Genomic DNA, 23235 nt, shown 5'->3' on the forward strand with positions numbered 1-23235 from the left:
AAGAGTCGTCCTGGCAGCAGGCACCAGTACCGGGCATTGCTTGGCAGGTACCAGGGACCAGGCAGGAGGCACTGGGTGCTAGTCACTGCACACCAGTCACTGTGTGGGAGCACTGGGCACCAGTTAGTGGGTATTGGGTACTGGGAACCATGCACTAGGTACTGAGCACCAGGCAAACACACTGGCACCACACATCAGGCACAATATGCTGGGTACCGGGGACCGCACTGGGCACCAGATCCCAGTCTTTCCCAGTGTTCCCTCTGCAAATTCCCAGCCTGCTTCCCCCTCCCAAAGCCTTTCCCAGGTGTGATGCCAGGCAATCCTGCCCACGGCCCTGCCTTGGCTCAGCTGTGACTGGCTGGTGGGCTGGAAATCTGGCAGGGGAACCAGCAACCCCGCGGGCAGTGTCCCTGTCCCCATCCTATGCCAGGGGCTGCAGCTCCTTCCCAGGATGCCCCCAGGCCCATACTTTCAAAGGCAGCGAGTGCCAGTGGCATGTGGCATGTGGCTGTAACCCCCCTGTCCCCACTGAGGGCAGGGGAGGACACTGGCACAGCCGGCCGGGGCAGCATGGGGTGCTTGTGTTCCTGGCCATGAAAGGGGCCGGTGGAGTCTTGGCTGATGGTGGCCATTCCCTGCAGTGAGCAGCTGGCAGAGGCTCAGCCATCCCCAAATTTCAGGCTCCCGGTCCAGCTGACCACTGAGGCTGTCCTTGTCCCCCCCAAACGCACCCCATTCTGGGGCAGCAGCAAGGCCACACTCATCCCCAGAGTATCCCTGTCGTGGGCAGCTCCTCCCTGCCTCAGTTTCCCCACCCGTAAGACAAAAGCCAGTGGTAATTTCCCAGCAGGAAAAGCTGGATCCAGCCCCATCCAGCCTCCCACCAAGGCTGCGTGACTCTGCAGGGACCACCTCAGCCTTGTCCCCACCCAGGACCTCATTCCCCCCTCCATGTTACAGGGCCAGGCTGCAGCCAGATGGCTCCGCATTCCTTTTATTCCCATAAATAACCGACGCGGGCTCAGCATGGTGTGGGGGAGCCCCAGCAGCCACCCGGACCCCATCCATCTGGGGCAGTCGGGCAGCAAGCCCGCTCGCCTAGCAGCCCGTCCTCCCCCGCTGCCGGCCAGGGGCCTGCAGGCAGCACGGCAGGCAGGGGCAGGTAGCCAAGGGTGGCTGTTTGCATCTCTAATCCCCGCAGAGAGCGCTTTCCTCTGAGATTACTGGGGATTACAGGCTCGGGTGCTCCAGGAGCTCAGCCCCGTCTTTCCCTGCCCTTCAAGGAGCAGCGCTGAGCCCCGTGGGGGGCAGGAAGGCAGGCTGACCACTGCTGTGATGAGCTGGGCGTTCTCAGCCATGCTGGCGGGCACAGCCTGAAGCAGCTGCCGGCTTGCCATGGCCTCACTCCAGTAGCCCAGTGCCCATCGAGGCCAGCGAGCTGCAGCCCGGGCTTTAAATAGAGCATTAAAAGCTGAAGGGATCAGCTGCGGAGCGGGAGGAGGGATGCAAGGGGCTGCATTTTTCTTGGCCGGGGGATGACGCAAGGGGAGCGACGGTGACGCTGAGGGAGGCTGGCGCTGTTCGAGAAGTCCCCAAGGTCCCTGAGGCACCCTGGTCTCTCTCGCCCCAGCTGGCAGCAGCGTTATCAGGTCCCAGCAAGGCGCAGCAGGGCCGGGAAGCCACTGCGAGCCGCTACCGGGGACCAGAGCTCTATAATTACCATGGGAGGCCGAGTTATTTTGGGAAGCGGCTACGCCACTGCCAAAGCTTTTATTCCTTCAAACCAAAACAAGATGGAAAGAGCCCAGCCCAGGATGCTGCATCCGGCGGGCGTGGGGAGGTTAACCCCTTGCGTCCTCGCTGCCTGCACCCAGTATTGCCCCAGGGTCAAGGCGGGTCCTGGTGGGTTTGGTTGCACCGACGGAGCTTCAAAGGGGGGGTGGGGTGTCACTGGGGGAAGATTTGGGGTCGTAGAGGCCACAGGGTGTCTGCCAGGCATGGGACGGGGCTGGGGGTTCGGTCCTGTCCTCGGCTGCTGGCAGGTTCAGAGGCCGCATGTTCAGATGCTTTTCTGCATCCGCCGTGAGAACCGCTATTTTTAGCTCTTTCTGTTGCAACGGGTCCAGTTTTGGGGCCTTCCCAGGGCGGAGGCTGGGCCGAGGAATGCCAGCCCGGAGCGGAGCACCTCGCTGCTGCTCCAAATAAAATGTCCCAGGAGACAAAGCCCTGAAGGGTCCTTCCCAAAAGCCACCCCGAAGGATGGGCAGAGGCGGCAACCAGGCAGGGAGGCTGCTCTTTCCACTCTCTGCAGCAGCCAAACAGCCTCCAAGCTGGAGATAAACTCATTTTTCCTTGCACAGAGAGGATGAGCCACATCGTACACTCCACGGTGCTCCCAAAGATCTGCTTCAGCCACCCTGAGCACAGGGTCCAGGTGGGCTGAGGGTCTGTGCTCAGGGGGGCACCCCAAAGGCCTGGGATTTGACTCCTGCCTTTTGCCTTCTTTCCCTTGATCTGCCCATGCCTGGGTCACTCCCGATGCTTGATCCCTGCAGGGCAGCAAATAGCCCCCAAACCCATGTGCTGGGGTCCCCCAAATCCTAAACCCACATGATGCCAGGCTTGCCCAGTCCCCCAAACCCATGCACCAGCGTCTCCCAAGCCCTAAACCCACACATCAGAGTCTACTAGCCCCCCAAACCCATGCGCTGGGGTCTCCCCATCCTTGCTCCAAGCCCCACAGGCTGTCTCTCTGCTGGCAGCTCTGGTCCCCAGTCAGGTACTGGAGGCTGTTGGGGGCCACACTCCCTCATGTCCAGCAGGTGCCAGCCCCTTGGGCAAGGGGCAAGCTCCTTGGGATGGCAGTATGGCAGTGGGGACAGTCATGGCCATCCAAAACCGCAAGCACAGGAGGTCCCACCCAGCCGGGATCACACCCCAAGCCCCAGATCACACACAGAACCCCTGCCTGCCCACCCCCCTGGGCTGAGCCCTCCCACAACTCATCACATGACATCAGCCTTGACAAACCGTTTGCAAAGGGTTCACTGGCCAGTGCTGCACATCTCCGGTACCAGACCTGGGGACCCGGTTGCACTGGGGAATTGGGAGCCTCCCAGTGTCACCCCAAGCTCCCACCCCGCAGTCTCAGCCCATCACTTACTTACCTCCTCGTCTGAAGCCATGGCCAGGATGGGGTTTGCACCGGAGCCGGTGGAGGACGGCAGCGGGACCGAGAGAAACAAGTTTTCCCATCAGATGCAGCTGAGGTTTCCCAGGACCCCCATTAAAACCCGGCTGTCCCTTCCCAGGTCCCTGTGTTGTCCTCCCGCCTGGTCCCTGTATCCCCCCCAGCACCACTAGTGAGGTCAGGGCTGGGACCCAGATGTCCCCAGTTGGCAGAGATGGGCAGGGATGGGTGCATGGTTGGGGAAGGCAGCAACGCTGCAGGGAAGCACGGGAGAGCCGTATCCCCAGTGCTGTTTAAAAACGCCACGTTTACGCAGACCCTACAAAAACCACTGGCAAGCGAGGGGCCAATGCACGGACCACGGGTTTTCCCTGCCTGGCTTTGCCCAGGGCGAGCCTCAGCTTTCAGGGACCAAAGGATGTTGGTGTTGGCCCCATCTGTGGGGGGACAGGGAGCTGGAGCAACAGCCCCTTCTTCACATCCTCACATCCAGCACCCCCCTGGCTCCACACCCTGGCATGAAGGGAAACCAACGCAGGTGGGTACTGACCTGCCAGCATCAGCCTCGGCACCCCATGGGGGTTTCTAGGGTCTGGATTTGCCCCATGGAGCCACAAGGTCCTGGTGATCCAGTGACATGCATGACCCAAGGCTGTGGCTCCTGTCCCAGCCCAGGCTACGGGAGGCACATGGGCTGTGACAGTGACACCTCTCTGCCCAAATCATAGAAGCAGGGCTCGAGCTGCTCCTGGACCATGCAAAGTCCCCGGTCCTGAGCTGGAAAGATGGACACTGTGCCCAGGGGACAAAGGGTGGCTCTGGGGACAGTGCCAACCATGGCAGAGGCCCTGCAGAGCCAGGCACCTATGCCTGGAGGGTGGATCAGAGGGTTGTAGGACAGGAGAGACCTTGGGACATCTCTAGTCCAGTCTCCAGCTTAAAGCAGGGATGGGCAGAGCCACAGAAACGCTGTTGGAAAGGGATCCAGAGGTCCCCACCGCCACTTCCCACTCGCTGCCAGGAAATCCTCCGGCACCATGCCAGCATGCCTCATTCCTGCAGGTAAGGATGGGGACCTGTCCCCACATCCTTATGGAGCTGGGTGCCCCGACCGGACCCCAGCACCTCCTCTCTTCGCACATCTCAGGCCTCACGAGGACCCTGCTGCCCATCACCCCCCTGCCTGCAGGCAGCTGCTGTCCCCCAGGGAGGGTCCCTGCAGCACTGATGCCCACCCTGCTGAGACACTGGGGGAAGCCATACTCTCCCTCCCACCCAGTCCCCCAAACTTACCCGTGAAGAAGGCGATAAACCTGGTGGCCAGTGACTCATCCCCAGCATCATGGCCAGAGCTGGAGCTCTCCATCTGGGCCTGATGCAGGAGGATGGTGGGGGAGGCTCTGCTGGGGAGCACCGGCTCGGCCACGTCCTTGCCGGAGCCACCGCTGCCTTTGGCCACCACCTCGGTAGCGCTTGGCTGCTGGCCTGCCAGCAGGGCTGTGGGACACGGGGACACCTGGCTCCCTGCCTGCAGCAAGGGCCACCACGCTGAGTCGGAGCCAAGCTTGGACAGAGCCCTGCCAGGGATGTCCCTGGGGACCACCTTGGTTGGGGACAGAGCAGGACCCTGGGGGGGACAGGGGGTGCAGGGGCAGCTCTCGGTGGCCTGTGGCTTGGTCTTGGTGCCCTTCTTCCTCCTGGGAGGTGACGGCTTGGGGGGACAGATGGGTGCCAAGCCCCTCATGCCAGTGTCAGGCTGGGTTGGGGGGGGCTGCGGGGGCGAGGAGTCCTGCCAGTCTGCCGTCGGCTGGGCAGGGGGCCGGCGGGGGACCGGGTGACGCACACGCCGGTGGCCAGATTTGGGCATGGGGTGCTGCACACCCCTGGGGGGGGGGCTTGGGTGGGTGACAGCCGTGGTGTGGGACCCCTGGGACTGTGCAGGGGTCACCTCCCTGCCTGGTGAGGGGGGGGTCCTGGCCAGTGGCTCGGTCTGGGACAAGTCACTGGTCACAGGGGTGACCGAGTGGCCGCTGCTTTGGCCCTGCCGCGGCTGGCTGTCAGCTCTCGCCCAGTTCTCCCCCTGCCTGGTGCTGAGGGTCCTCTGCAGGGTCACCAGCAAGTAGCCTGATGGCACCGGCCGCACCAGGCACATCCCGCTCCGCAGCTCCACCCAGCTGGGCGAGGGGTTGTGGTGGGACTGGGGGTCCTGCAGGGATGGGGGACTCCCACTGCAGGGCTGGGGGTCACCCAGGGTCCTGCTCTCCCGTGGCAGCAGGGGATTGAGGACCATGGTGTTTCCCAGGGGTGACGGCTGCAGCGGGTACCCCGCTGCCACGATGTTCCTGGGGAGTGATGGTGTCCTGCTCCCGGAGCAAAGAACCCCTGCAGCACGATGTCACCAAGGGCGCTGTGACAACACTGTGACGCTGGCAGGCTGTTTGCCCCTGTCCCTTCACCAGGGTGATGTGGGACAGGCAGTCAGACGAAGGAGCCACCCCGGTCCCTCCTGTGCTGAGGCTGAGCATCCCCGGAGCAATAAATCATGAGGTTTTCCTGATGGGGAGGTCCAGCCTGGATGCTGGGACCCCTTTGGGCTGTCTCCCCTCCTCACCCAGCTGCAGCATCCCTGGGGACATCCCCCAGTCCCTTCCTTGCCACCCCCCATGAGGTCCTTGGGGTCCAGGTTTTCTCTAGCTGAAGCTCACCCCCCTCCCCCCAAGGATGGAGATCCCCCACCTTGGGGACCTTAATTTGGTTTAGGAAGGTGACAAGGACAAAGGGACAGCATGGGATGGCCATGGGCCACCTCGCTGTCCCATGGGGCTTGTTTTACATCACAGGCAAAGCTGCTCAGCGGTGCCCATAGTCATGCAGCCCCATCACCTGCTTGCCACCACCGTGAGCTCTGCCATCACGTGGGGTGGCAGTGGGCACAGCCAGGCCCCGGGGACACGGGGCTTGGGGGCCTGGCCAGGCATTGCAGGCAGGATTGCAACAGCCCCAGGGCTGGGGGGGGAACCCATAATGGGGTTGGAACAGCACAAAAGGGGACAACAGTGCTGCCACCATGGGGGTGACTGAGCGTGGGGGCTGCCACCGAGTCTGGTGCCACCGCACTATCCCAAGCGGAGAGTCCGGCCCCTCCTGCCTCAGTTTCCCCAAGAGCTCCCAGCCCTCCCGGGGGAAGGCGAGCGATTCCCAAGCAGGCCGGGCAGTGAGCGGGGAAGGATTTATTGACTCACGGCTCGGGGTACATCACAGTTTGAGCTCCCTTCCCGCCTCCGGAGAGGACGTCGCCTTGGACTTCCCGGGCAAAGTGCGCGGAGAGGCTTCACAGTTTCATCCCTTCGGGAAAGCAGAACCGAGGCAGTGACAAATGGCAAACGCTACGTCGTATGAAAAAATAATACAAACTCTTCTCTTTAAATATCTTACAGAAAAATGAACCTGAATAAAGAGCATGAAAAGCACCGCGTGGCGCAACCCCCCCCCCCAACCACCCCTGGTCAAGGGAGACAAGCCGCATCCCCCTGGACCACCCGTCATCATCCCCAGGGATGCGCAGTCACAGAGTAGCACGGGCAGCAGGGATGTGGAGGAGGTGAGGACTGCTACGTGCCTGTCCCCATACCATGGGAGTGTCGCCCCCCCCCCCATGGACCCCTCACTCAGCCAGGGGTGCCGGCAGCCCCCCGAGCCCGGGGTGCCGGTAGAAGCAGCGTGAGAGTGTCCGGCCGAGGACGAGGGCATTGCTACAAGGCTGCCCCAAGACCCGTGCTCCCTTGGGGGGGCCGGGGGCCACGTACCACCGCCCCCCAAAGGAACCAGGGGGTCCCTCCTGTGTCGCAGTGCAAGTTCACGGAAAGCCAAGGCACCGCCGCGAGGCCGCGGCTCTGTACGGGGGAGCCCACGGGGCTTGTGCGGGTGCGGCGGCCACGCAGCCCCCCGGGCGTGCAAAGGCGAAGCGAGCCGGGACGGGGCGGGGGGGGACATGGGGACAGTCCCCGCGGTGTGGCCGGCCGGGCTTGTCCTGGGGGTAAGAGCTACGGTGTCGGGGGGGATGCAAAGGGGCCGTGCAGCCCCGGGAAGAGCCAGCTCCCAGGGATGGCGTGGGCAGCAGTGCGGGCAGCAGTGTGGGCAGCCCGTGCAGAGGAGACAGGGTAGGGGGGCTCATCCGGGGAGCCCCAGGGATCCAGCCCCGGGGGCGGTGGCAGCCGGAGGAGATGCTGGCGGCGGGTGCAGCTCCTTCTCCCGTGGCTTCAGAGGGGGTGCAGGTGGGGGTGCTCTATCGGGGGGGTGCGGGCAGCCCGCCTTCGCCCCATCGGTGCGTCTCCCCGAAGGCTCGGTCCAGCTGCTCCAGCTGGGAGCTTAGCGGCAGGTGGATCTCCAGGTGCATGCGGAGGGTTTCCAGCCACTGCTCCAGCTTGCTGAAGGATGGCCTGAGCGAGAAACGGGGACATGTGCCAGCTCCACTGGCCCTGTCCCTCCACCCCACCACCAATCCCCATGGTCCCCTGGGTGGGGGTGGTCCCCAACCACTCACCGCTTCTCGGGGTCCAGGTCACAGCAGCAGACGGCAATGGGGAAGAAGCTAGGGGGACACGTGGGGGGGTAGTAGCGGTCCAGGAAGCCCTTGACGTTGAGGCCGAAGTCGGTGGTGCGGGGCAGGTAGTCAGGGTCGGCACTCACCCGGCCGATGATCTGGGGGAGAGCGGGAGAGAGGAGCGGGCTCAGCCCCAAGAGGGGAACTGAAACCCAATGAGGACCACAACTCCAAGGGGAGACCCCAACCCTAGACCTCAACCCCAATGGGAAGACCCCAAGCCCAATGGTACTTGCCTCGCACAGGACAATGCCAAAGGAGAAGATGTCCACCTTCTCATCATAGCTCCTCCCTGCGGGGAGAGATGGGTCAGGCCATGCCACACATCCTGTCCCTGTCCTACCAAGTGTCCCCTACTTGGGGACAGAGCCCTGGCTGGCCACGTTCCCCCTCCCAGCACCACAGCCAGGCTCACCATTGATCATCTCAGGGGCCATCCAGTATGGGTTCCCCACCACCGTGTACCGCTTCTTGCGGTCCGGTTTCTTCAGGTTCTTGAGATGTTCGGGCTGGTTCTTCTCGTCCACCATCAGCCGCGCCAGCCCAAAATCAGCCACCACCACGCTCTTGTTCTGGGTGGATGGAGAGGGGTGAGGCACGGGGTGGGGGGGCCATGCAGGGGGCTGAGACCCCCTCCCAGGCCAGGGAAGGACACCACCAAGGTGGGACTTACCTCCCGCACGAGGCAGTTGTGAGAGTTGAGGTCACGGTGGATGATGTTCATGGAGTGGAGGTAGGCCTGGGGGAAGGATGGGCTGAGAGTGGGGGGCACACCCACCCCGCAGTCCCCCACCCAACAGCACCCATCCCACCCACCTGTCCCCCAGTGGCACCCACCATGCCGGCGGCGATGTCCTTGGCGAAGCTGACCCGCTGGCTCCAGGGGTAGTGGCTGTCCTGGGGACAGGAGGGGGGATTTGCCAGAGAAGAGGAGAGAGGAGAGGGGTCCCCCAGACCCACCAGGGCTGTGGGATGGTGGGTGGCTGACCTGCCGCCCCAGTGCTCACCATGCTCTTGATGAGGCCCCTCAAGGTGCCCCCCTTGATGTACTCCGTGATGAAGTTGAGCCTCTTCTCCTTGTACAGCACCCCGATGAACTTCAGCACATTGGGGTGCTCCAGGCAGCGCATCACCTTCACCTGCAGGACCCCCCATGCCTGTGACACCCCAAGGCACGCAGCACCCACCCGGACAGACCTGCTGCTCACGTGCTCTCCATTAAACAGGCAGAGCTGCCTGCACCCCATGGTGCCTGGCCACCCCCACTCCAGGTATCACGCCCAACATCCCATGTCAGGGTGGGGGACAGGACTGGGCAGCCCCATCCCTCGTGTGTGTGTGTGTGTGTGTGTGTGTGTCCCCTCCAAACCAGGGGGATTAAAGAAAGGGGATGCCCACCTCTTTGAGGAAGGTCCTCTGTGTCTCCTCGTCGAAGCGGATCAGCTCCTTCATGACCATCACCTCGCCCGTCTCCCGATGCGTCACCTGGCAGGGAGCGCAGGGGCTGAGCCACCGGCTCCCCGCTACCACCCCCACCTCTGGGGACAGCCCGGGGGAAATGATACCCCCCCCTCCATCCCGGGGAGCTGAGACCCTCACGCTCAAGACAATTGTGGCCGCCCAGTCCCACCTTGATGGCCTGGCCGAAGCAGCCCTTGCCCAGCACTTCGCCATGGATCAGGTCGGAGGGGCGGAAGATGCGATGGGCGCGGGAGACGACGCGCAACGACTCGGAGCGACCGATGTCCTTGCGCTGGGATGCGGGCGAGCCCACCGAGCCGGAGCCCGGAGATTTGTCCGTGCTGCAGCTCCTCCTGCGAGATGGATGGACAGAGGGTCAACCCTAAGCAGGGACCTCAACGGGAAAGGCGGGCGAGCTGGTGGCCGAGCTGGTGGCCTTACGTGACAGTCCGCTGGCGCATGGCACTGGGCTCCCCACAGGGCGGGAGGGCAGGGGAGCGCAGGGGGCTGCACGGGGCGGGCAGGGGGCTGCAGGCAAGCCCCGACTCGCGGGCAAGGGGCTCGTGGGGGTCGTGTTCGATGGTGAGCTGGAGCAGGCGGCTGGTCTCCTGGATCAGCAGGTCGATCTGAGGGCAGAAAAGGATGGCAGAGATGGTTTTCAGGGGGCGGGGAGGTGGTGCTGGTTTGGGGGGCGCCCGGGGGGAGCATACCTCATCCAGGGGAACATGGCCGATGGGGGTGCCGTTGATCTCCAGGATGCGGTCGCCCACATGGATGGAGTTCTTCATGTCAGGGCTGATGCAGTCTGGATCCACTCTGCGGGGCCGGCAGGCAGCAAAGGTCAGCCCCCCGCCCCGACACCATCATGGGTGGGGACGTGCTGGGACACTGCCCACGAGCCACCCCCAGCCAATGGGGACAGGCTGTCACGTCCCCTGCTAGTCACCTCTGCAAGATGGGGACATGCCATCACGGTACCCATGAGTCACCCCTGCGAGGTGGGGACGTGCAGGCGAGCTGCCCACGAGCCACCCCTGCTAGACAGGGACACACAGGCAAGCTGCCCACAGGTCACCCCTACCAGACGGGGGGACACAGGCACGCTGCCCACAAGCCACCCTTGCTTGATGGGGACACACTGTCACGGTACCCACGAGTCACCCCTCTGGGATGGGGACACACAGGCATGGTACCCACAGGTCACCCCTGCTTGTTGGGGACATGTGGGCATGCTGCCCACAAGTCACCCCTACCAGATGGGGACATGCAGGCATGTTGCCCACGAGTCACTCCTCCTGGATGGGGACATGCTGGCACAGTACCCACAAGCCATCCCAACCATATGGGGACATGCCAGCCTGATACCCACAGCCCACCCTGGTAGATGGGGCAATGCCAGCGTGTCACCCCCCTGATGGCTGGAGACACGCCAGCACGGTTCCCACAAGCCACCCCAGCAGCTAGGGACATGCCACCATGGTCCCCTCTGGCCAACCCCGGCTGATGGGGACACACCAGCCCCATCCCTCATGCTCCCATCCCAAAAAGTCTCTGTGGGGTGGATCCCACCACCAGAAGTGGCACGGGATGCCCCCAGCCCCGGGGAGGGGACAGTGGCAGAGGGGACACAGACGCACTCTCGGACGCGGACGGTGCGGGAGTGCTCAGTGCCACAGCCCTGGTCGATGGAGACGGAGAAGCCGCGTTTGCCGTCGGAGCAGGCGGGGATGGAGACGAGCGTGACGGTGTGCGGGATGCGGGAAGCTGGCGAATCCGGCAGGATCTGCTCAATGACCGGCGTCACCACCATCTGGTAATAGCAGTGCCCGCTGTGGGGCCGAGAGGAGGCTGGTGGGTGGGGGGGTGCCAGGGGACGTATCCTCCCCACCCACACACCCAGGCTGGGACGTACCAGTAGAGCTTGGAGCGCTCCACCAGCGCGTAGGTGTCCCCGTCCCCGATGAACGTGCGGCAGTTGAGGCAGCTGAAGCACTCGGGGTGGTACTTCTGCTCCCCGGCCACCTGTGGGCAGATGCCATCGGCCCCAGTGACCCAGGTGTCTGGGGCACCAAGTGCGGGTGCTGGGGCTCGGATGGTGCCGGGAGCACCCATGGGTGCACCAAGGCCAAAGGAAGGGCAGGATGAGCCACAGCGTGGTGGGGGGTGGCGGTCATGCCACTGGGCTGGGGATGGCTGCAGGGACACCTCCCTGCCACCCTGAGCTTCCCTGCTCCAACGCCAACACGGGGGCATGCCGTGCCCCAGGGTCCCCTTAAAGCACAGAGGACACCCCTGCCACCCCCAGAGCCTAACCTGTGCTGGGGTTCTGCACCCCCTTCTCACCTCAACCTCTTTCCAGGGAGCTTAGCCATGGGTCAGGGCTCCGTGTCCCCCCTCAGGGCCCCCCCGGCACTCACCATGACCAGCCCCTTGGTGATCTGCTCTGAGCAGCCGTGGCAGAGCTCCCCAAAGCGTGCCCAGTAATCCTTCTTGCAGTACAGGCGCCCATCCTTCTCGTAGTACTGGTGGGACAGGGAGGCCCCGCACTCACAGCACCTGCCGCAGGGGATGAGGACCCCCTTGTCACCCTGTCCCCATTGTCACCCCAGGGGGCAGCCAGTGCCCATCCACCCCACGGCTCTCTGGGCAAGCTGCTTCCCCTGTTTCCTACCCTGCTGCAGGGCCACCGCATCCATGTGTCACCATCCCTGGGGTGGCAGCGGGTGGCTCCAGGGGTGCCAGGGCAGGCTGGCAGTGTGGGGACAGGCAGAGACACTGGGGTGGACAGGGCAAGGGACACGGGGCAGGGACGAGATGCCAGTCCTGCATGGACACGCCAGCCTCGTCAGGGACACACAGAGGGATGTGCCAGGCTCATCACAGACATGCCAGCCTGGTCACAGACTCACAGAGGGACATGCCACCCAGGTCACAGACACAGGGACATGCCAGCTTGGTCACAGATAGAGGGACATGCCACCCTGGTCACGGATGTGCCAGCAGGGTCACGGACACATGGAGGGATGTGCCACCCCGGTCACAGACACACCACCCTGGCACAGACCAAGGGACATGCCAGCTTGGTCACAGATGCACAGAGGGATGTGCCACCCTGGTCACAGACATGCCAGCTTTGGGGGTGCAACGCCCTGGGGGCTGCAAACAGGGTGCAGGGTGACGCACCTGCAGTGTGGGGTGCAGGGAGCTGCTCTGGGACTGTGAGATGGGGGGTGCAGGGGGACGGAGGGGTGCAGGGAGGTGCAGCGGGGGGTGCACGGGGCTGCGCAACAGGAGGGTGCGCCCAGGGGTGCAGAGGGGGCTGTGAATTTTGAGGGTGCACAGGCAGCTGCAGGGGATGCTGCATCAGGTTGTGCAAGGGGGGGTGTGGTGGGGTGCTGGGGGGTCGCAGGGAGGGTGCTGTAGGAGGGGTGCAGGGGGGTTGTCAATGGCAGGTTGCTATAGGGGGTGCGGGGGGCGCTGTAGGGGGTTGCCGTAGGAGGGTGCACGGGGACTGCCGCAGTCCCGTTCCCCCCCCCCTCCCCCTCCCTCAGCCGGGGGCGGGCGCCACGCGCAGGTGGAATACCAACCAGGCGTGACGTCACGGCGCGGAATTTCCCCACCCCATGACGCCACCGCGCGAGGACTCCGCCGCCCGATTGCGCGGCCCGAAGCCCCCCCTGGGCTTGGGGGTTGGGGGCGGGGGGCGCGGGGTGGCCAATGGGGGGCGGCCGCACGGCCCCGCCCCCTTAACCCCCGCCGCCCCGACGGAGCGGCCGCATTCCTCCTCCTCCCACGCGTGACCGGGCTGAGGCCCACGCTCCCTTCCACGGCTGCAAGCGCGTGGGGGGGGACGACAGGAGGAGGAGAAAGGGGAGGGGGAGGAAGGCTTTTGCACCAGCGAGCCCAGGGCTGCCGGAAGCCGGTCTCCCGTGGGGGGGGGGGGGGGGGCGGATCCAGCCGTGGCCGCCGCAGTGGTTTCGCTGGGGTTGATGGCCCGGGGGGGATCGAGGGGGGGCGTGGATGGGTGGGGCTGAGCGGGGAGGGGGGGGGGAACAGGCAAAGTATCCCGGGGGATGCAGGCAGAGCACCCCAGGGGTCCAAGGGGGCGCAGAGTCCGGCCCAACCCACTCCGACTCACTTGGCTCCGGCGCTCAGGACGCAGCTTTTCCTCAGCACCGCTGCCAGCATCCTGCCCGAGACGGGGGGACCACCCCGGTACCCTGCCACACCCGGCACCCCCAGTCCCACGGGGACCCCCGCCAGGTCCTTGCGCCCCCCCGACCCGGGACCTTCGTCCTCCTCCTCCTCGGGGCTCCCACCGCTCGAGCTGCAGGGAGGGTGCGAGCGAAAGAGGAAACAGGGAGGGAAGGGGGTGGCCGGGTGACATCAGCCCCGTGCGCCCTGTCACTGTCACCAGGCAGGAAGGGACAGCGTGGGACAGCAGCAAGGTACCACCAGGCTTGGCATCACCCGGCGAGCCCCGCCTGCACGCCACGGGCGCGAGGACGCGCAGCCACGGATGGCATCCCGGTGCGTGTGACGGCCTCGCACGTGTCCATGCCACGGCCAGACCGGCGGGGGGGTCCGCCGTCCCTGTCCTTGCCGAGCATCCCGGTGTCCCCGAAGCTGTCCCGGCCGACCCGCGGGCTCCTACCGGAAGCAGTCGGCGTGCCAGTCGGCGTTCAGCGCCTGCAGGTACTGCCCATCGTAGATGCCCTGCCCGCAGCTCGCACACACCGGCAGGTCGGTCCCTGGATGGAGTGGGGGGACACAAAGGGGACAGGGCTGTCACCCTGCCACCTGTCGCCATCCTCCCTGTGGCAGCACCCAGGCACATCCCCCAGGATTAAGTCCCTCCGACCAGGGTGACGAATTCCGGCCCCCACCCATCACTCCTGTAATGGGGACAAGGTCGTGGCGCCGATGTCCCCAGGGCTGGGGACAGGGCAGGGGCTCAGTGCGGTGCTGCCAGCCAGGGCCCACGTTGTGCCAGGCCACCTCCAGAGCCCCCGTCCCTCAGGGGTGCTGCCATCACCGTGGGTGCCCACATCACCACGGGGTGCTGGGTGCCCACGGGGGTAGGGGGACACGGGGAGGCTGGGGTGCAGGGGGGGCAAGAGGTAGCGTTGGGTTGCTGGAGGGGGTGCAGGGTTCGGCTAGTACAGGGGACAGGCAGGTCGGGGGGGGGGGTTGGAGACACAGCAGGGTGCTGAGCAGCAGGACAGATGTTTGGGGTGCACAGAGACGCTGGGGATGGAGGGGTGCCCCGAGTGCTCGCAGGTAGGCGTGCAGGAGGGGCAGGATGGATACAGGAGGGATGATGGGGTGTAGGAGATGGGCAGAAGGTGCAGGGGCGATTAAGGGGTGCAGGATGGATGCGGGGGGTGCAGGGAGGATGAAGGGATGCAGGATGGAAGGGGTGTAAAGGAGGGATCCAGTGGGACATAAAGTGCATAGAGGGACACAGAAGGGTGCAGGATGGGTGCTGGGAGATGCAGGGTGCATGGCAGGACACAGAGGGGTGCAGGATGGGTGCAGGGACACAGAAGGTGCTGGGGGATGCAGCATGGATGGGGTACAGGAGCAGTGCAGTGATACAGAGGGATGCAGGACGGGTGCTGGATGGGGGACTGCAGGATGGAAAGGGGTGCGGGAGCACACGGGGGCTGTAGCAGGAGGATACGGAGGTGCAGGGAGGGAGGTAAGGGATGCAGGGTGGCTGCAGAGGTACCGGGGGTGCGAGTTCAATGGGGGTGCGGGGAAGGATGAGGGGTCTAGGGGGTGCAGAGTGGATGGGAGGCACAGGAGGGATGCGGGGGTGCAGGGAGGAGGCAGGAGGCATAAGGGGTGTGGAGGGATATCGGGGTGCAGGGTGTTTGTGGGGAGCAGGGAGGGATACTTAGGTATTTGTGGGGTGCAGGCAGGGATGGAGGCCGGAGGGGGATGTGGGGGTGCAGGGGGGTGGGGATGCAGAGGGGGTGCAGGCTGGATGGGGTGCAGTAGGGGGACATGGGGTGTGCAAGGGGACATGTGGGAGTGTGGGGGGTGCAGAAGGGGGATGTGGGGGTGCAGGGGGGGATGCAGGCTGGAAGGGGGATGCAGGCAGGGATGCAGGAGGGTATGTAGGCTGGACAAGGGGTGCAGGGTTAGGCGTGGGGGTCCAGGAAGGGTGCAGGCAGGGATGCGGGCTGGATGTGGGTGCAGGGGGAGATACAGGCGAGGATACAGGCTGGACAGGGGGTATAGGGGGAGATTTGGGAGCGCAGGGGAGATGCAGGCTGGATGGCAGTGCAGGGGGGATGCAGGCTCAACAGGGGGTGCGAGGGGGGATTTGGGGGTGCAGGGGGAGATGCAGGGGTGATGTGGGCTGGATGAGGGGTGCAGGGGGATGTGGGGGTGCAGGGGGGATGCAGGCTGGATGGGGGGTGCACAGAGGGATTTAGGGATGCACACTGTGGATGTGGGGGGATGCAGGCTGGAAGGGGGGTGCGGTGAGGGGTGCAGGGGGTGGTGTGGCCTGAATGGGGAGTGCAGGGGGGAGATGCAGGCTGAGCAGGGGGTGCAGGGGGAGATGTGGGGGTGCAAGGGGGATGCAGGCTAGAAGAGGAGTGCAGTGGGGGATGCAGGGGGTGATGTGGGCTGTATGAGCGGTGCAGGGGGTGATTTGCGGGTCCAGGGGGGGATGCTAGCTGGATGGGGGGTGCAGAGGAGGATGTAGGGATGCAGGGGGGGATGTAAGGGTGCAGGGGGGCTGCGAGGAGGATGTAGTCTGGATGGTGGGTGCAGGGGGGATGTGGGGATGCGGGGGGGACGCGGGGGTGCAGGAGGGATGCGGAGGGGATGCAGGCTGGCCGGGGGGTGCGAGTGAGCTGGGGGGGGGGGGGGTCGCGGGGCCCCAGCGGCAGCGGAAGCGCTGAGTCAGGCCGGGGGGGGGGGGACACGGGATCCGGGGGGGGTCACGCACCTTCGTCCTCTCCCATAGGCTCGTCCCTCCAGGTGCAGCACAGCAGCATCAACCTCATGCAGCCGCGCTGCCCGGCGCCGCGCCAGGCCCTGCCCTCGCCCCGGCCCCGGCCCCGGCCCCGGCCCTGCCGCTGCCGCTGCGGCTCCGGCGGGCGGGCGGGGACGGCCGGGCGGGCGAACGGCGCCGGCGCGGCCGCCGGGGGGGGGGGGGAGGGGCAGGGTCGGGGGCGGGGCCAAGGGGCCGGGGCGGGGTCGGGAGAAGGGGCTGGGGGCGTGGCCACGGGATATGGGCGTGGTCGGGCGGGCAGGGGCGGGGCTCGCGGGTGAATGAGGGAGGGGCCGGGGGAAGTCGGGGCACGCGGGGCGCTGGGGCTGTCACCGCGGGCAGGGCAGGGGTGTCCCCTTCTGCCCCGGGACGTCACCGTGGGGCTCGACATGGGTATCGCTCTCGTTCCCCGGGCTGTCGCCATGGGACAGGGCACAGACATCCCCCTGGGTCCCCAGTCTGTCACTGTGGGACAGGGCATGGACGGGATGTCCAGGGCATCATCCCTTGGTCTGTCACCATGGGGAGGGCATGGATGTCCCCCTTATCCCCCAAGCTGTCACCATGGGACAGCATACGGATGTATCCCTCGTCCCCTGGGCCGTCACCAAGGGCAGGGCACGGACAACCCCCTTGGTCCTCAGGCTCTCACCGTGAGTCGGGGCGTGGACATCTCCCTGCATCCCCAGGCCATCACCATGGGACAGGGCATGGACCTCCTCCTGGGTCCCTAGGCTGTCACCATGGGACAGGGCATGGATGTCCCCCTCATCCCGCAGGCTCTCACCACGGGACAGGACATGGATGTCCCCCTCATCCTGCAGGCTGTCACCATGGGACAGGGCATGGACATCCCAGCCATCCCACAGGCTGTCACTGTGGGACAGGGCATGGAGGTCCCCCTCATCACTGGGGCTGTCACTGTGGGCTGTGATGATGCAGTGGGGCGCGTGGCATCCCCGGACCAAGGACCCAGCACGTCCCCAGGCTTGGGCAGAGCTACGGGTACCAGACATGGGCTAGGCCACCCGTCACTGCCACCACCACTGGGAGGGGGACAGGGACACAGGACGGAGCCAGAGTCCTTTAAAAACTTGTCCTTTATTAGTCTGTCGGAAGCGAGTCCCTCTGTATAGGGCGTCCCACCCAGTTATAGCAAAGTGAATAACATGAAGGGACTGAGGCCCTCCTGCCCACGGCCCCCCCGGGCCGGGGGGAGCACGGGGACTGGCGGGGGGGCCCAGGCCACCGGGGACATCCCTCCCTGCGCAGCCCCCTGCTGCCGAGACCCCCTTCCCACCCTCCCTTCCTCCCTCCCTCCAATGTGGGGTGCCCCTCATCCTGCCCCCCCCCCCATGGGGTCAGCTCTGGGGCTGGGGGGGGTGTGACACCCCAAGACACCCCCCCCCCCCCAATCCTGCAAGGAGCGATAGCACCAAGGGGGACGGCTGCTCCCCGCAGTTTATTCCGTGCTCCCTGCCAGGACAGAGGGGCTGGTGGGGGGACGGGCACTGCCAGAGGTGTGGGGTCCCTCCTGGGAACATGGGGCCGGGGACGGCCCTGGGATGGGGGGGGAGATCCGGCATTTTTGGGGGGGGGGGGTGTCTCAGCTTTGCTTGGGATTTACATTCTGGACCATGCAGTAGCACCAAAGTTCATGAGGTCATCGGTGACGGCGAGTGGTTACTTCCGCTTCCTCCCGCAGTACTTCCCTTGTGCGCAGCCCACGCCGCCTGGGGGGGGATATACAGTGTGAGCCCCCCCCTGCACCCCCCGACCCCCTGGATGGGTGGCTGGGAGAAGGGCAGGGGGTGCAGGAGCCGGCCCCAATAGGGCAGGGGGTCACCTGGTGGCAGTGCTCACCTCTAAAGCCCAGGGCACCGAGGGCTCCTCCGAAGGTCTTGGGGGGCTTCACTGCAGGGGGGAAGCAGAGCAGGGTGAGCGGGACCCCCACCCTGCTCGCCTGCTGGGTGCAGGGGGGATATGCACCCCCCACCCCAAAAGTGGCCCGCTTGGGGGATGGACACTTACCACCAAATCCCAGCTGGCCGGCGACTCCACCTGAAAGGAGAACGAAGCCCTCAGCACCCAGCAGGCAGCCACATTGCACTGCCCTGCACCCCCCAGCTGAGCACTCCCCAGCTCAGCCCAGCCCCCTAGGTCCCTCCCCAGGCTGTGGCCACGTCCGCGTGCTCCACGGGCCGCGCATGTCCCTGTGAGCCGGATGGCCACTGAGACGTGCCCTGTGTGCGTGCCGAGGCGCTGAGCTGGGGATGGTACCTGGAAATATCGGTGACACGCCGAAGCCGGGAACTCCAGCCCCTGGGGAAAAAGCAACAGCCAGTGACAGCCTGTGACAGCAGTGCCACCCCAACCCTGCCTGGCTGGGGACACCCTGGCTGGGGACCCTTGCTCCCTGCAGGGACAGGAGCCGCTGCAAAAGCCTCTGTCCCTGCCATGGCACCCATCTGGCTTCAGGATGCTCTCCCCGCATCCCAGTGGGGGATGGCAGCAGGGTGGGGAGAAGCGTGGCGTGGTAGGGGACACACTCCCACTCCAGCCCCAAATTGCAGCACTAACCTGGCTGCAACCCCCCAGCACCAACACCTGCAGGATTGGAGAGCCCCGGTGAGGGTGGGCAGCGTGGGGACAGGGATGGGGGTCACCCCTCCAGCCCCTCCCCGGTCACAGCAGACCTTGTTCCTTACCTGGCTTGGGAGGTTTCCCAACAGCTCCTGGATATAAGATCCCTGTGTCAGAGAGGGGCATCAGTGCAGCCCACAGTGGGGCTCACTGCCCCTGGGGCTGCAGCCAGACCCTGCTATGAGCCCAGAGGGTCTTTAGGCAGGGACCTGCATCTCTGCATGTTAGGGACATGGTACAGTACCATCCCTTGTCCCCATGGCAGGGGCAATGCTGGTGCTATGGCCCTTGGTACCTTCTCGGTGATGGCATTCCATTCCGATCACACCCCAGGAGCAGGGCAGGCAGCAGACACAAGATGGGACACAGGGCACGGTGACAGTGTGGGGTGGGACCGTGCCGTGGGACGGGGAGGGGACAAAAACGACCCTGCATCCCCCGCATCCCATACACCCCCTTCCCTTTTCGGCACTCTGCCAGCATGGCACTGCCATTCTGCTCCCTGCACTCCAGCCCTGGGGAGCCCCGATGCCAGGGGCCAACATCACTCACCAGCACCAAGTCCACCGACTCCGAGGCCACCGACTCCGAGGCCACCTATGACAGGGACCCCAGATGAGCACCAGCAGGAACAGGCAGCAGGGCAGTGTCTGATCTTCTCCTTGCCAAGCCCCAGGTATGCCCATCCTTCCTCGGGCAGCCTTACTCTGCCCATGCCCTGGGGGAGCATCCCTCTGCCTGCACTTCCCGGCTGCCTGGGCTCAGCTCCTGCCAGCACCTACCTGGGATGCCGCCGACCCCTGGGACTCCAGCCCCCGGAACACCTGCCAGAGAGAGATCATTAACAACTGTCCCCCCGCAGCCCAGCACCCACAGCTCAGGGCACTCCCAGCCAGTGCTCAAGCCGCTGGGATGGCCCTGACACCCATTCTGGGTGTCCCCGGCACCCACTGCACAGCACCCAGAGCAAGATGACCCAGAGGGAGCTCACCCCCTGCATGACGCATTGCTGCAGGCAATGCAGAGCAGGAGAAAAATGTCCCCAGTAGGTCCAGGGGAGGGGGCATGGGTGGTACTTTGCACCCACAGGTGACAGCATGCCACCTCCCACGCCTGGGCCACCCTCCGCTGGGGCACCAGGGGCCACACAGGGGACGCAAAGTGAGGCCAGCACCCCAATGCCCACACAAGAAGGGTGCCCAGTGATGGTCCGAGGTGGACCTGGGACAGAGTGGCAGATACGTACCGAATTTGGGAGGTTTAGCACCAGGCTGCACCCCTACTTGAGGGATGCCTGTAAAGCAAATGAGGACACCGCAGTTAGGACAGTCACCCCTGCACACACACCCCCGTGTGCCACCATCCCCCATCCCACCTGCATCCCCCTCTGCCACCCCTCCACGTGGCTTGGTGGCTTTTAGCATCCCTGGCCACTGCTGTCCCCAAGGGGGTCCCCAACTGGGGTGTGATGAAGCACGTACCTGCCCCAGGAAGGATGCCAGTACCGGGTACCCCCACGCCCGGCACCAACCCGGGCACAACGCCAACGCCGGGCGTCACTCCCGGCACTCCGGCGACACCGGGCACCCCACCTGGCACCCCTCCAACCCCAGCACCTGTGGAGAGAGGGGGTGAGGCAGCATGGGCGTGAGCCCCATGTGATCCCCATAATCCTGTGGGATGATGTGGCCAGCATGGGGTGCCCACCCCTGAAGCCCCTCAGCTCCCCTTCGACCAGTCTGTGCCATGCCAGGGCTTCATGGGCAGACCCCAGATGCCCGCTGGGCAGGTAGGGCTGCCTGCTGTGGGCTGAGCTGTGAGCGATGGGCTTCTCCAGCTGACTCACCGAATTTGGCTGCCTTTGCTGCTGCTTTTGCTGCTGCGGCTGGACCTCCGACCCCTGAGTGGAGACAGCAAGAGCGGGGTCAGTGTCCCCAGGGGGATCCTCTCCAGCAGTGCTGGGCAGACCCCATCCCTCCCATCTTGCCTGCATCCCCCAAAGGATGGCCATGAGTTGATGGAGACCACCAAGGCCCTCCTCACGCTTGTCCTGCCCCAGACCTGCCCCTGCACCAGCCAGGCTGCCACTACCACCTGCCTTCTTCCTTCTCACCTGGGACACCTCCAATGCCAGGGGCCAGACCACCCACTCCAGGAGCCAGGGCACCTACACCGGGAGCCAGGGCACCCACGCCAGGAGCCAGGCCACCCACGCCAGGAGCCAGGCCACCTGCTCCTGCAAGAAGAGAAGGAAGGATTTGGGCTTCAGCTCAGGAAAAGAGGTGGTGGAAGGAGCTGTCTGAAAAGGCATGGCAGGCTGGGGTGGGCAGATGGATATGCAGATGGATGGACGGATGGATACACAGATGGATGTGGAGTGGTTGGATGGATGGCGGGGTAGACGGATGGTGGGATAGATGGATGGATGGATGGAGGTGTGGATGGATGGATATTGTGGTGGCTGGCTGGCTGGTGGTGTGGATGGGTGGGTAGAAGGAAGGGTGGATGGACTAACGTAGGAGAAAGTGTATGGATGGTGAACCTAGGATCCTCCATGCAGACCAGCTTTCTGGAGAGCACTCCCTGACACAGTCAGCACCTCATCCCACATACAGCCCTGCGGAGAGATCATCCCTCACCCCAACCCACAGGGACCCTGTGCAGTGCTCAGGCCCAACGAGGGGAGCAGCATGGGGTGGGGAGGTGGCAGGAGACAGGGATATCTCATGTGGGATAACCCCAGAGAGATCCTGGCTTACCGTACTTTGCTGCTTTGGCGGCTGCTTTGGCAGCAGCGGCAGCCGCTGGACCTCCAACTCCTGGGGGAGAAGGGGAGCATGAGGGGCAGTGATCGGCCGTGGTGGCCATGCTGGCATCCCTCAGCTGGCAGTGCTGGGGACATGCCAAGCATCCCTTAGACACCACCTCACCTGGTATGACTCCGACCCCACCGGGCACCAGACCGGGCACGCCGACACCAGGCACACCAACTCCAGGCACACCAACTCCAGGCACACCCACGCCGGGCACGCCGACGCCGGGCACGCCGACGCCGGGCACACGCCCTGCTCCTGCAGAGAGGTTCAGGGATGTGGCTGAGCAGGCAGGGTCCGTAGGCAGGGGTCCCGCTGATGGCCCCACCATCCACAGTGCCAGGGGTGCCCCCCACCCTGCCCATTTGCAAACATCCCTCCTCCCTCCCTGGGAAAGGACAACGGTGACTCACCATACGCTGCGGCTTTCGCTGCAGCCTTTGCCGCGGCTGCCGCGGCTTCTGGGCCACCCACTGTGGGGACAGAAGGAAAAGAGTCAGGGGACCAGCATGGCCAGCACCACCCCATTGTCTCGTGCCAGCCCATACACTCACCTCCAACACCGGGCACCACACCAGGAACTCCAGCCACGCCAGGCACGCCGGGGACACCGGGGACACCAGGGACACCAGGGACACCGGGGACACCGGGGACACCGGGGACACCGGGGACGCCACCAATGCCAGGAACGCCGATGCCAGCTCCTGCAGGCAACAAGAGTGGAGAAGTTAGATCTTGCTGCAGCAACAGCGGAAAGGTGGGACCTTGTCAAAGGTCTGCTCTCGTCGTCATGCTGTGATGATGAGAGCACCCCACTGCCTCGTCCCGGGAGGGATGCACAGCGGTACAAGGGAGGGACTGGTCCCAAGAGGCCAAGAGGCCCCAGCGAGATGGTAAATCTGCTGTTGTAAAAGAAAGGCTGGGAATTCACCAGCACAGGGGACCATGATGATCCTCATCATCACAGGGGGCTCCAGATGGTCCTCATCATGGGGACATCAAGACTTGCAGCCAAACAGGCCATGGAGGAGAAGTGGCTGGCGGTCCTCAGTAGCTGTCTGGAAGGGCTGGGTGCCCTGGGCACTGGCCAGACTGGGAAGCTGCCCAGGGCAGTGACAGCCTTGACCCACTGGCACTCATTAGTGCCACAGGGACAAGCATCATGTTACTTCTGGAAGGGCTGAGTGCCAGAGGGGTTGGCCTCATGGTCCCCTGCTCGGCAGGTGCCTGGCACCCCAGCACAGAGCACACACCCCTTAACTTGTCACTGCCAAGTTTCTCCCTAAATCCCATCCTTCCTCAGGCATGTGGTGGGATTTTTTCATACATGATGCAGAAGAGGAATGTAAGAATTGGCCAGCAACGGTTAGCCCTCAAAGGAAAGCTGCCATTGAGCATGGCTGCTCCCAGGGGACTCCCAGGGCCCTGCAGTGATGATGCAGAAGGTCCTGGGACCTGGCCATGTAACCTCTGGCACTGCCTTTTGGAGCAGCACATGGATCCCCCAGCCCTG

The 23235-nt window shown here is 64.9% G+C and overlaps 3 protein-coding genes across 21 annotated transcripts in view; all 3 read right to left on the bottom strand.

Moving 5' to 3' along the window:
• Positions 1–23235, bottom strand: part of ELN (elastin) — a 57092-nt gene that overhangs the window by 15157 nt on the left and 18700 nt on the right. For 13 of the 15 annotated variants that reach the window (XM_069791539.1, XM_069791542.1, XM_069791535.1 and 10 more), the window contains 15 exons: positions 22277–22426; positions 22136–22195; positions 21840–21980; positions 21669–21728; positions 21023–21145; positions 20756–20809; positions 20391–20525; positions 20156–20203; positions 19692–19733; positions 19462–19506; positions 18975–19016; positions 18547–18588; positions 18298–18327; positions 18130–18180; positions 17349–17999 (listed from right to left, as the gene is read on the bottom strand). In XM_069791539.1, coding sequence (XP_069647640.1) covers positions 17950–17999; positions 18130–18180; positions 18298–18327; positions 18547–18588; positions 18975–19016; positions 19462–19506; positions 19692–19733; positions 20156–20203; positions 20391–20525; positions 20756–20809; positions 21023–21145; positions 21669–21728; positions 21840–21980; positions 22136–22195; positions 22277–22426 — 1073 coding nt within the window. In that variant the 3' untranslated portion in view covers positions 17349–17949. Of the gene's footprint in view, positions 1–17348; positions 18000–18129; positions 18181–18297; positions 18328–18546; positions 18589–18974; positions 19017–19461; positions 19507–19691; positions 19734–20155; positions 20204–20390; positions 20526–20755; positions 20810–21022; positions 21146–21668; positions 21729–21839; positions 21981–22135; positions 22196–22276; positions 22427–23235 lie in introns of those variants that run through there. The other 2 variants (XM_069791537.1, XM_069791533.1) reach the window with 2 other exon arrangements.
• LOC138686789 (uncharacterized) lies at positions 511–6271 on the bottom strand. The gene is made up of 2 exons (XM_069791530.1): positions 4487–6271; positions 511–4269 (listed from the first exon to the last, which is right to left on the bottom strand). Exons 1-2 carry the CDS (start codon positions 5481–5483, stop codon positions 4244–4246), a joined length of 1023 nt encoding a protein of 340 aa, XP_069647631.1. The 5' UTR covers positions 5484–6271; the 3' UTR covers positions 511–4243.
• Positions 6409–16397, bottom strand: LIMK1 (LIM domain kinase 1). 5 transcript variants are annotated; one of them, XM_069791529.1, is made up of 16 exons: positions 16222–16395; positions 13912–14008; positions 11675–11813; positions 11170–11279; positions 10895–11086; positions 9968–10073; positions 9699–9883; positions 9427–9610; positions 9195–9281; positions 8804–8935; positions 8634–8693; positions 8470–8535; positions 8212–8368; positions 8033–8088; positions 7737–7894; positions 6409–7632 (listed from the first exon to the last, which is right to left on the bottom strand). In XM_069791529.1, the coding sequence occupies exons 1-16, from the start codon at positions 16277–16279 to the stop codon at positions 7479–7481; spliced, it is 1941 nt and encodes a 646-aa protein (XP_069647630.1). In that variant the 5' UTR covers positions 16280–16395; the 3' UTR covers positions 6409–7478. The 5 variants fall into 5 exon arrangements, with proteins under 5 accessions (XP_069647630.1, XP_069647627.1, XP_069647629.1 ...); XM_069791526.1 differs by having other exon boundaries at positions 7737–8088; positions 16222–16397; XM_069791528.1 differs by lacking the exons at positions 13912–14008; positions 16222–16395 and adding an exon at positions 11929–12603.

The sequence above is a fragment of the Haliaeetus albicilla genome, chromosome 9 (assembly GCF_947461875.1).
Source record: "Haliaeetus albicilla chromosome 9, bHalAlb1.1, whole genome shotgun sequence".
Lineage (NCBI taxonomy): Eukaryota > Metazoa > Chordata > Aves > Accipitriformes > Accipitridae > Haliaeetus > Haliaeetus albicilla.

What these genes read in the sequence shown, in the direction of transcription:
- LOC138686789 (XM_069791530.1), bottom strand. Translation starts at nt 5,483, where the DNA reads ATGGTCCTCAATCCCCTGCTGCCACGGGAGAGCAGGACCCTGGGTGAC. An exon ending in GTTTATCGCCTTCTTCACGG is followed by an intron (nt 4,270 to 4,486) that starts GTAAGTTTGGGG and finishes ATGTGGGGACAG; the next exon opens with GTCCCCATCCTTACCTGCAG.
- LIMK1 (XM_069791525.1), bottom strand. Translation starts at nt 12,086, where the DNA reads ATGCAGGACTGGCATCTCGTCCCTGCCCCGTGTCCCTTGCCCTGTCCA. An exon ending in TCACCAAGGGGCTGGTCATG is followed by an intron (nt 11,280 to 11,674) that starts GTGAGTGCCGGG and finishes ATCTGCCCACAG; the next exon opens with GTGGCCGGGGAGCAGAAGTA. An exon ending in GCCATGTTCCCCTGGATGAG is followed by an intron (nt 9,884 to 9,967) that starts GTATGCTCCCCC and finishes TTCTGCCCTCAG; the next exon opens with ATCGACCTGCTGATCCAGGA.